Raw genomic sequence first — 12591 nt, 5'->3', positions numbered from 1 at the left:
ATGGCTTTTCTCTTGAAGGATTCTCCTCAACTGGCAAAATCTGAACTCAACCTTTTCACTCTACCTGGAACACAGACCACCATAGAAAGTGGAAAATGGGTTACCTATTACCCAATTTCAAACGTCTCTGATGGTGGCCCACTGGAATTTAACATTGGCGGAAGTGGTGACGAGTATCTGGATCTCTCTCAAACGTTAATTCATGTGAGAGCTAAGGTCGTGAAAGGCGATGGAACTTTTCTGGATAAAGGGAGTAAAGTCGCCCCTGTGAACCTATTCTTGCAATCCATGTTTTCCCAAGTTGATGTTTCCCTGAATGACCGTCTGATATCATCTTCCAGTAACACGTACCCCTACCGAGCTATGATAGAAAAACTCCTGAATCACGGAAACGAAAGCAAAACCAGCCAACTGACTACAGAACTCTTTTACAAAGACACTGCCGGAAAAATGAGTGATGTGGACCCGAAGTCAGAGGATCCCAACGAAGGTCTAATACAACGAGCAGCGTTCATCGAAGAAAGTAAGACCGTCGACATGATGGGTACTATTCACGGAGACATATTTTGTCAACAGCGACTCCTACTGAATCTTGTCTCTCTAAGAATAAAAATAATACGTAGCAAGTCAGAATTCTGTCTCCTTTCACCAGACAAAGATGCAAACTTCAAAGTCATTCTCCGTGACGCCTGTTTATACATAAGACATGTCAAAGTGTCTCCTGGTGTGCTTGTGGGACATGCGAAAGCTCTGAGCCATACTCCAGCCAAGTATCCGATAGACAGAGTAATATGTAAAGTTTACTCGCTACATCAGGGTAGCATGTCGTGGGTTCAAGACAGTGTCGTCGTTGGACAATTACCCAAGAGAGTGGTAGTCGCTTTAGTAGACAACGACGCTTTTTCGGGATCGTATAGCAAATCGCCGTTCGAGTTTAAACATTACGATCTTAACTTCATAGCCGCATATACTGACGGACAGCCAGTACCTTTCAAGCCTCTAGAACCCCAGTATGATCAAGGCTTATATGTCAGAGCGTATCATAGTTTGTTTTTAGGTACTGAAAAAGCATGCCAAGACAGGGGTATAGACATCTCTCGAAGTGAGTTCCCATTGGGGTACGCTATCTACGCCTTTGATCTCAGCGCCGATCTCTGCCAAGGTGATCATTTCAATCTGATCAGGCACGGCAACCTACGACTGGAAACAAAGTTTAAAGCCCCGCTTGTCCAACCAGTCTCTGTCATTGTCTACCTGGAGTTCGACAACGTCGTAGAAATAAATCAGGCACGAAACATCCTCCATGATTTCAGCAGTTAAAATATGTATTCGTCTCAAATAAAAACAATTTTAGGGCGGGAAACACCATATTTCATCGGCGTGTTTCCATGTGACATGTTACCTGTGCATATTCAAACTTATCCGGCGTCTTTAGTTGTGAACGCAGATAAGCATACAGAACCTGGTTCTCACTGGATGGCAATCAACATTCCGGATAAGAACACCTTGGAATTTTTCGATTCTTACGGACAGAAACCAGAGACTTACGGAAAAGAAATTGCATCATTTACAAGAAGATATAAAAACATTTTATGGAACTGGACTCCTCTACAATCACCTACCTCCAATGTATGTGGACAGTATGCTGTGTTCTTCGTGATACAGAGAAGTAGAAATGTAAGTTTAGAAAGTATTGTTAAGAAACTAAACAGAAAAGGAAATGATTTTGCTGTTTATCAGTATGTGAAAAAACATTTTGCTGTACGAATGTTTTTCAAGAACTAATAAAGAGATTTTGCCGATACATTGTGTTGTCTTTTATTTCTGTCGTTTGAAGTTTTTTTATTAAAATGTTATGTGAATAATCTTCACGCGTAGTAAAATGAAACACAACAAGTTCATTCAATTCAAATATTTATTCATATCAAGATATCGATTGCATGCTCGATAAGTTTATACATCTGTCTGGAATTTAAATTTATTCCTTTTATCGTCGGTGTGTTATTGACAAAAACACGAATATCATAAATTGTATTACATCTCGTGAAAAAAACACCATCACCAAGAGATTCGGAACGGGAACAGTTTCCTCTAAATTTAAAGCTTGGGTCGTCGTACGCAGTCAATGCAAGGCTAGATAAAGTGATAATTATAATCACGGACACAACGATGATCCCGATTAAGGCTTTTCCGGTTTCTTCACGGCTAAAAAATTTTCTCTGGGCCGTCACAGCGATATCCGTCTCCTGTTGCATAATGGAACATGAAAAGAAAAATGACGACCGATCCCCCGGAAGTTTATAGCGACAAGGTATCAGTAGCCGATAGCGATGAGGCAGCAGCGGCCAATAGCGATAAGGCACCGGAAGTCGGATAATTAACAACAGATGTCACTTAATAAACACCGGATGTCGTCATTCTGTAGAGATAAGACACCGGAAGTCTCTTAATCGAAAGCAGATGTCACTTAATGACCGGATGTCGGCATTCTGTAGAGATAAACAGCGTAGGTCACCTAATAGACAACAGAAGTCATTTGATAAACACCGGAAGTCGCTTAATTAACAGCAGATGTCACTTAATGACCGGAAAAGAGATAATTTGTAATTATACATCTCGTACTATAGTAGATACCTCGTACTATATCTCAACACCGGAAGTCATTTAATTAACAACAGCTGCCACTTAACACCGGAAAAGAGATAAGACACCTCGTACTATATCTCACCACCGGAAGTGTGACGTCACTTCCGGTTCTATAGCGCTCCCGATACTACTCCAGTTGTTGGCTGTTTATCACTAACATAAAAGAACTTAGAGAAGAATACTTTCAAGAATACATTGAAATTTAATGAAATTTGGATTTGTAAAAATAGACGAATTTTTGAGATTTTTCTATTCGTAAATCCAAAGTAAATGTTCTTAAAACAAGCATATCATCAGCAATTGCAAATATCGTTTTTATACAATACTCGTTAATCCATAATTACGTAGCTTTGCATATGTGCAAAAGGTTCTTAAAACATTCATTACAGCAATCAGTTTTAAGATAAAAATTCAAAATTGCCTCTGCACATATGGTAAGGTGCTTAATGTTTTAAGAACCCTTTCCATTTTATTGTTTTGAAGTTTCTAGTAGGCATCCCAATTAACGACAACAACTCTTTGTTTGCTGCAGATCATATGTGGCTGTGATTTTGCTGATTTGTTAAAATACTTTTTTTGCATTTCTTTTCTTCTTTTATTTTTACTTTGAAAAGTTCGAATTTTTTTCTTATACTTTAAATCAGAGTAGGTATACGAAGATTTTAACAACTGATTGTTACGGCTGTAGTAATTGCATTCAACCCTTAACTTTTTTGTTTTTATGTGTTTCTGGTTATGTGAGATGATTGTACTTAAATGTTTTCATAATTTTTCGAAGATGACACCTGGGATCCTTTCCTTGCAAGAGATTTGTAAGTACGCATAACAACTGGTTATTATATATGTATAACAACCGATTTATCACATTTACCATAACAGGAGTTACGAATAACTCATGGTTCATCCCGTTGAAAATAAAACACTTCAACTATATCCCCGACAACTGAGCTCAAAAGCCTGTTAAAATAAATTTTTCACGCAAGAATTTAAACATTTATTGGATTATTTTTTGAGTTTTTTCAGTTATTAACGTAGCGTAAGTCCGTTAATTGCTTTACAAAAAGAGCGAAAAAGAGGATATCGAGAATTATTGACCAATCAGTTTTCTATTAATGAATCATAAAGTCTTAACCAATGTGCTGACATGTACTCCACATTGGATGACGCCCAAACAAAAGAACAAGCAGGTTTTCGAAGTGGCCTTTATTACAATGGGTCACATCGAAACAACCAGGAACTCAAAGAGAGACACAAGTATTAATAATTACCATTGTGTATGACCTTCATTAATTTACAGAAAGCGTCTGACTCTGTCTTCACATCTGATGTTGTTAAAGTTGTAGATGCAATTGGTGTAGAGCACACTTACATGAATATATTTAAGAAAATATATGACAAAGTAAATGCAATCATTCGTTTGGATAAAAGAAAATCAAAGATTAAACTTCGAAAAGGAGTCCCATAGGGTGATACTATCTCACCAAAGCTCTTAACCGCTGTTTTAGAAGTATGCAGAAACGCGGATTGGGATGAGAAAGGAATAAAAATAAATGAAGAATTTTTCTTAACCATTTTTGCGTTTTACAGATTACATTATTATCAGCAGTAATCCAGGCGAACTAGAAGCAATCATACAAGAGCTGGCGAAGGCAAGTATTCATGTGAGTTTGAAAATGAATATGCAAAAGACTAGTTATGTTCAACTACTTTGCTTTAAAGAAGAAATCTTGCTCAACAATACAACAGAGATAGAAGAAGTAGAAAGCCATGCATACCTGAGACAAGAATTTACCATGGACAAGGGAATCAATCATTAATGAAATAAACAGAAAAATCGGGATCTAATAGAGGACTTTTGGCAGAAACTGTGTAATTCTGAAGAGCCACATACCATTATGCCTGAAAAAGAAAGTGTTTAGTCAGTGTGTGCTACCAGCACTGACTTACGGAGCTGAAACATGGACGCTCTGAAGCAAAACAATGCAAAGACTATAGACTGCACAAAGGAGCATGGAAAGATATATACTAGGCATTACAAGGAAGAGACAGAAAAAAACCACTTACACACAAGAAAATACACAAAGGTATATGATATGGAAACAATTAAACGTTTAAAGGGAAATGGGCTGGACATATTGCAAGAAGACGGGACAACAGTTGGACCACAAGTATTCTGGATTCATACCCCCCGAGGTGTTAAACGCCCGAGGAGGCGTTCCCACGCTAGATGGATCGACGAGATCCGGAAAGTGGCTGGAGTCAACTGGATGGCAAAAGCATCAGACGGAGTAAAATGGAAAAAAATTTAGAGGAGACATTCATTCTCAGCAGTGGATTGAAAATGGTTGTTGTTGATGATGATGATGAAATGCAAAGGAGAGTTCAAAATGAGAGGTAGAGGCACACATTTCGACCTTGGGGATTTGTCATGTTATCAGTAAATATCTGCTGACGCCGTTTTGACATACGCCTGTCACTAAGGTTAATCGCTTATTTCACCTTTTATTCTATAAATGAATGCGGCAGTGAAACAACAAAAGAAGTATGGGTTCAAAAGGAACAGTTAAATTGATTGAAAGAAAGATTGTCGTCGTTGCATGGTTTAATAGCCCTCATCACAACCTGTCGCAGAAAATTTACCATTCTTTGCGCCCTTTCTCGTCGTTCTCTAGAAGTTGGCTGGCACACAAGCAATTTTTTTTGTTATTTCTAGGGTTCGGAAACAAAAGTCTCTGTTCGTGGTCATTGTGCCGTCATTAACGAAAGCCATTAAAGAGGGGAAACGGGGGGTTCTTTTTACCAGTTATTAGCTTTCTTGGGTTTTCTGAAGCTCTTCGTCGTTAGATATTTTTATTGTTTTCGCCGTAACATTTTCTCCAAAAGGAAGGTGGTTACTCCAGCTTCTCCTCGAGTCCATGCATTCAAGAGAAAGTCCACTCGCTCTAAGCTAGAGGTGTTAAAAATATATCGCCTTCTTAAGAATATCGACGGAGGTCACTTCGAAAAAAGTTTTTATTTCGCCTTTACGACTGGAACAGCCGACGCGAAAGGGATTGAATTAAATTAAGGGGATCGATTTCGGGTGTTCTACCGCAATTAGAATTCTTACGAGTTCTTTTCAGTCCCATTACTCAGTTCTCAGAAAAGCTCTCAATTATACAAAAGAAGAGAATTTTCGACGCTTTTCTGTGATTTTTAACGTAATATTTAAACCTCAACTTTTTGAATTCCTTTGAACTTTGACAATCTAAATGGTGATTGCTCTCTCTCACTCTTTCAAAATCACTTTCGTTTGAAATTTCATTTAATCGTAGATCTCACAAAGTATTTCACCATGGATTTAGTCTCGAAATTTCCCTTCAGTTAAAATCTGATTTATATAAGGAAATGTGTTGAAGTTTCGAAATTTCGTTTAAACTAGAAAATTTTAACATTCATTCTCTTAACCTTTATTCAACAGATTCTGGAGTAATATTCTTACTTTTGATAAATTTCTAAAGAATCATTCATTATTGAATTTGATTATTTGCAATATAGTGCTGGATAAAGTAGAAGTGTGAACGAGACATATAATTTCAATTTTTTTTTTGTGTTTTCTGGGAAAAATGTCTCAGAGAAGGGAAAGAATGGAAAACCTGCCCCACTCATCTTTTTCCCCCTTACTTCCTAAATGTTAACAATATCATTTTCTGAGATGCATCGCGTACTGAAACTATATATGCGGTAGCGGACTAGAATTTGTTGCCAAAAGCCTGCTTGTAAAAGGCTTAAAATCACCGTCTCGTGCTTTTGTGATTCATTTTCAGCCGTTTACGTTAAAAATTTACACATGAATAATACAATTCTTTTATTTTACAACTCTTGTTGACAACCAAATTTTGATTTTAAATGGGATAAGGTTTTATGGGTAGAGATGCAATCAAATTTACGTGCCATCAAAGTTATAGCTGAAATGAACAGGTAATTCTGACTCTATCGGACCATGAAGCCAATGGTTTATGCTGTTCTTTAAGGACAAAGAAAATATAAACGAAGACTTCGACCCTTAGAAGCAGCAGTAGTTTATGTGGGAGACGATGAAATTCCACGAGAAGACCTTTTTTCGCACTGGGTGATTTCTAATCTCAAAGCGGCATCCAGCAAAAAACCATCTATAAAATGATCCGATAAGAGGTAAATTGCATGGTTCGCATAAAAAGAGTTCTTGTACTTTAGTGGGGATTGTAACACGTGTTTGAACAAAAGCTTTATTTATTCCTAGCTGTGCTCTGGATTTCACCTATCTTGTATCTGCTAGTTTATGGTGGCTTTAGAGCTTTGTAGCACACTGCGTTGGGGCCAATAGCTCCCTCAACCCAGTGAATGGTTTACAGTGGACCGCTTTCTCTTGTTCAATTAACTCCGCTCAGTAACAAAGGAACCTTGTAGAAGAAGAGAAACTCTTATAGATCTCCTTTTTTCGTAGTTAAGGACTCGACTGATTGACTCCTTAATAGACTGCTGTGGTAGGTCCGTTGTTGTTGTTTATCAGAACGGTCGTTCTCGATGGCTGCCTAGAGGCATGACTAAAAAGCAACGAATGAAATTCAGCTACTACACGTAAACTCAATGAAAGTAAAGTGGCCGTTAAGTCCACAAATTTACAAGGGATAAAAGGATAAGAGTTCAATGAATAAATTCTCCTTAAATTAATTTTTTTCAGGTTATTTCTTTTGAAAAGTGTTTTGTATTCTTATAATTTAGTATTACTTTCTGCTCCATGGTTCCAGTTTAGTAGCACCAATTAACTTGGTAGTGCAAGTCTATCAACAGATTATCAGTACTATAAAGAAAACCGATAATGTATTTTTACTACTCAAATAACAAAGGATACAGAAATTTATTTCTCCTATACTTTAAATTTTTTTAAAGTTAAGTGTCCTTATAAAATTCTTTAAGATTACATTTCAATAAATCTAAGATATTCCTTAACATGTATATTCAAAATATATCGTCAAATGTTGAATAAATTTAGAAACTTGTTTCTAGAAAAGCATTACAACATACTTTCAATTAACTATTACATGTACATGTAACAATGTTGCTCTTCCGAAGCAGAACTTTTTACCCAAATAACGAATGAAACGAATTTTTCCGGTGAATTTTATGAGGTAGCGAAAGTTTTGGCCAGCTTTTGAGGATGGAACATTTCTCGAGCAATAACTACTTCCAAGACACACTATGCCAATTTACGTCATAACTGCTGTCATCTCCAACTGCAAATGTGTCTGGAAAGTGCGATATTGTGCTCGTTATCGAGCACGAGCGATATTCCAAGCAGAGTCAATCCAGTTCCTCATTAAGATAACACAAGTCGGTTTCAGTGGCTAGCACTCCCTAGCACAGACGTTAATCAACCATAATTTTCAAGTTTCCTAATTGCAAGAAGTGTGTTAGAGAGGAATTGGTGAAGCATACCTACAGCTGGCTCTTAGCTACGGGGGCGTTAATCAATTTACCAGAGATATTGCTGACTGCGAGTAAGTTCGGTGTTGGGTGTTTGGAGTAAGAAGAGGTGGATAGTGAAGTGAAGACATGAGAGAGTGAGAAACGGTTGCCATCAAGTCGGAATTCCAGAGGGAGAAAACTTGCACAATGATTTGATGAAGGTATTGTAAAGTGATTTCCAAATAAAAGCTTCCATTTATTCGTCAGAAAGGCGTGAAATTGATCGGAAACAATTTACTAAGTCTGATCTCATTACAGCTTTAGAAATGCGCTGTGACATAACGCGCTCGAATACATACGAATACATCAAAACTTTCGTAAATGTACATCTAAAACCATTTACCAGTGGTTGGCTGTTTATCACTAGCATAAAACAACTTAGAGAAGAATACTTTCAAGAATATATTGAAATGTAATGAAATTTTGATTTATAAAAATAGACGTATTTTTGACATTTTTCTTTCCGTAAATCCTAATTAAATGCTCTTAAAAGCAGCATATCATCAGCAATTGCAATTATCTTTTTTATACAGTGCTTGTTAATCCATAAATACGAGCTTTGCATATGTGGAGAAAGGGTTTTTAACACATTCAATACTGCAATCAGTTTTAAGATAAAAATTCAAAATTGCCTCTGCACATAAAGTACGAATATACCCTTTCCATTTTATGTTTGAATTTTCTATTAGGCATCTCAATTAACGACAACTCTTTGTTTGCTGCAGGACATGTGGCTGTGATTTGTTAAAATAATTTGTTCGCTTTATTTTCTTCTTTAATTTCACTTTGAACTCCGAATTTTTTCTTATTATATTTTAAATCACAAAGCAAGTATACGAAGGTTTTTAATAACTGAATGTTACGAAGATCAAAAATTTTTGGAAAGAGAAAATTCAACTGCCTTTGTGCGGGGAATCGAACGCTCTAGACCACTAGACTACAAATGCAACGAATCTCTCAATGTTTCCTTGGAGCTCGTGTGCACTGAAAGGGACCGTACATGAATGGCCGGACCTGACTAAGGCCAAGCTCACAACTGCTGACGCTGCCACCAGATGACGTAACTCTCCTCTATCCATACGAAGGTTTTTTACAACTGGCTGTTGCGAAGATGAATCAGGTCCGGCCGTCCATGTACGGTCCCTTTCAGTGCACTCCAGCTCTAAGGAAAGATTGAAACATTCGTTGCCTTTGTAGTCTAGTGCGTTCACTCGGAAAGTGAAAGGACGTTGGTTCGATTCCCCGCAAACGCAGTTGAATTCTCTCTCTTTCCAAAAATTCATCTTCGCAACAACCAGTTGTTAAAAACCTTCGTATGGACAGCGGAGAGTGACGTTATCCTTTCAAAAGTAGGTATAGTTATATAACGTATTTGGAATGTAATATTACTTCAATAAATTTTATGTACGTTTTCATTGTACATTTTTTACAACGTTTCCAATAAGGCTCTGTATAAGTAGTGCAATTAAAAAAAAATAGTTTTTTTAAATAATTTTTCCGACTTTCAATACCTGTCATCAACTGAGAAAAAAAAATTGTCAGCACAAAAAAATATAATAATTGAGCATTCTTTAAGGTTAAAAGTATTCATGTGAATATTACAGTTCAATATTCAATCGTTTCGAAATTCTTGACAATAAACCAGAGAAATAACGTCAGTTATGTTTACAACGTGATAACATGAATAGTTCATTATTATGAGAGCTATACATATACAAGGGGTGGAAAATGAGGAAAATTAGTATCAAAAGAGTAAAAAAAAGTGAAGGAAGAAGATAAAAACACTTTCGACAGATTAGAGCGATTTATAGTTCATTAGCAGTGATTATCACACGTTTTTGTGAAACTCCGCCCTGTTTGATAAGGCAGGACACATCTTTGATACAAAATATGAAGACACTACCCTTACTCTTTTTTCCCCAATATACATCTGTTACATGTGACAAGGAGCTGTTCAAATTGGGAAATAAAAAAAGTGAAACCACGGCAACGAAGAGTCGTTAATCTCCCCCTGCCACTTCAGATGATGGACGAAAAATGTTTTCGTCGTATAATATTAAAATATTTTTAAGCATGTTTTTTTATCTTCAACTTCAGTCTCGGTGTATATTAGTTGTCTTTCTTACAAAGAGTGACAAACGGATGCAAGTATTGTGCATCATTAGTAATGTTTAATTACATGAGTTTATATATCGAATTTCCAATAGGTTCAGCTTATAACGGTGACATCTTTTTTCGAATTAACTCTATCACGTAATTTCATTTCCGCCTTTTTTTTCGTCTGCATTCCGGGTATCAAATGTAACCCTGAATTACGTATCTTACGTATTATCATGACAGATGTGGTCTTTAGTTGTTTTGGGCACTCATGATGATGTCGAGTATGCACTGTAAGCAATGAGTATATGTGGATATAAGTTGGTTCTACATACGATGTCTTGTTCGTCATGTGCTCGGTGATTGTATGTGGAAGGCACATTTGAGTGGTATAATCCATCATTGCCACTCTGACATCTGGGTTACTATAAACATGCACGTGTAAACTCAGCAACAGAAACGACGCTAAATGAGATCCCTCAATCCCTAGACGACTATTTCGTGTAAAACCAGTGCCTGTCTCGTGGTAAAAGAGATTTTTATGAGAAATACTAAATTCTTACTATTTCTATGAAGTTGACATTTTCACTTGATATTTCGTATTGTGGGTTGGTGTCAGGCACTAGATTTGAAAGGGTATAAAAAGAATACTTTGCCTGATATAATCACAAAAGAAGAGAATGAAAAGGCAAATACAAAGGAAAAATATGAAGTTAAAAATTGCGTTTCGTATTTTATCAGTGTATTTAACTTTTCGTTGGCCTTCTTTTGTGAGGCACTGGATTTATTTGCAAAAGTCCAATCAGTTTTAGATTTTTATTTAAGTACTATTTTTTCAGAGGTTGGTTACAATTGAAACACGTTGTTTAATAGAAAACTATTGAAAAACATGGTTGGTGGAATCATCTATTTTTGGTGAAGTACTAATATAGGCCTTATGTAATCTTTTTGAAAAGACACTGCACTTACACATCATGAAAAGGCAGATTGAAAGAAAATTACAGTATTTAGTTATTTATTTAAGTTTTAAAAGGCATTATATGTTTAATTGCTGAAAAAGTCACCCAATAAAACAATACCGATGAGTTAGGTTAGTATTCGTATAGTAAAATGAAATATGTCCTAAACTGATTCCAACTTGATTCTTGGCCAATCATCACAGTCTTATGTCATATTGATAAAAGTTATTTTCCTTGATAGTATTACACAGAGAAAATGTAGTCCAAACAGTAATTTGAGTTGCTATTGTAACTAAAGGCTAATTTACGTGCGTCAAGTAGTTAGGATTTAACTAAATTTCAAGTCGTCCAGTACTTCAAAATGTAAGAAGAAGGTAAGGGATGTTTACACGGGTTCAGCTGTTAAGTTGTCACGTAGGTTAGCTGTCAAGAAGACAAGTAGGATAGAGAGATAATTCAGTTTACTTTTCGGTTAAGTAAGCCCTATGTGCCTGCGCCAGTGAGTGTGGTCTCGTATCATCCAATGAGCATTCACTGCTTGATTACTTACGTTGGAACAGATTTTAGTACTTGACGACTTATCTACTTAACAACTTAATCACTTGACTACTAAATTACTTGATGCGTGTAAAAGGGCTAAGTAAGGGCTAAATAAGTCAAAAGATAGGAAATAAATATGTAATCACAAAGAATGGTTTTAAAAATCAGATGTGCAAAAAATCTGATTGGAAATTTAAGGTAATCTGTTGTTCGATTTTGTGTGAAGTTCTAATAATTCTTCGAGCAGTGTAGTGCGGTTATTTCTTTCTATATCTGCAATTAATTCCAAGAAAATCTGAAGCATTCAACAAATCCGGAAAAAAACCTTTTTACGGTACGCTTTCTTGACAAGTATCATGAGCAACAAACAATTCAGCTGGCCTGTAGTAATTTTGATTCAGCAGAGGAGCTGTCGTCAACACTTGTTATTTTCCCCGTGACCTTCCTTGCCATGTATTTTCCCCTTCTCTCCGTAAGGAGAATGTCCAATTCTTTCGTTCTTATCAAGATCACGTTCACTTTACAGAAGGGAACTTTCTAAAACTCAGAGCAGTATGAGTGTGTCTGTTGCTTGAATAAACGGGAGAAAAGAGAGGAAAAACACTAAAACAACCAAGGAGAGAAGGAGTGAAAAAAAAAATAACAAAACAGGAAAGAGATCGATTCGATTTGCAGGTTGCCCGTAGAGTGAAACAGCCATGGGTTGTTCGAAATTAAACTTCCCCGTACCCAGTTTTGTAATTATGGAATATTAGAAATGCATGTCATGCAGAACTTGAGCTTGAGATCCCGGCTCATTTTGCTTCCGGAGGCCGGTGTATGCAAATGACCAGGAAAATCTGCCTTCGGGGAAAAAGCTCCG

The 12591-nt window shown here is 36.6% G+C and overlaps 1 protein-coding gene across 1 annotated transcript; it reads left to right on the top strand.

Annotated features, from left to right (window-relative positions):
* On the top strand, positions 1–821 carry LOC149084891 (uncharacterized protein F54H12.2-like). Its single transcript, XM_089233817.1, has 2 exons — positions 1–724; positions 817–821. The coding sequence occupies exons 1-2, from the start codon at positions 1–3 to the stop codon at positions 819–821; spliced, it is 729 nt and encodes a 242-aa protein (XP_089089943.1).
* Positions 822–12591: the final 11770 nt, after the last annotated feature.

The sequence above is a fragment of the Pholcus phalangioides genome, unplaced genomic scaffold (genome assembly GCF_987345545.1).
Source record: "Pholcus phalangioides strain wild (caught in Gottingen) unplaced genomic scaffold, Ppha-v1.0 ptg000007l_1, whole genome shotgun sequence".
Taxonomy (NCBI): domain Eukaryota; kingdom Metazoa; phylum Arthropoda; class Arachnida; order Araneae; family Pholcidae; genus Pholcus; species Pholcus phalangioides.
The sequence above is the reverse complement of the archived record's forward strand: the minus strand, read 5'-3'. Positions and strand labels throughout refer to the sequence as shown.

Excerpts from the sequence above, each read along its gene's own strand:
- LOC149084891 (XM_089233817.1), top strand. The coding sequence starts at position 1 with ATGGCTTTTCTCTTGAAGGATTCTCCTCAACTGGCAAAATCTGAACTC.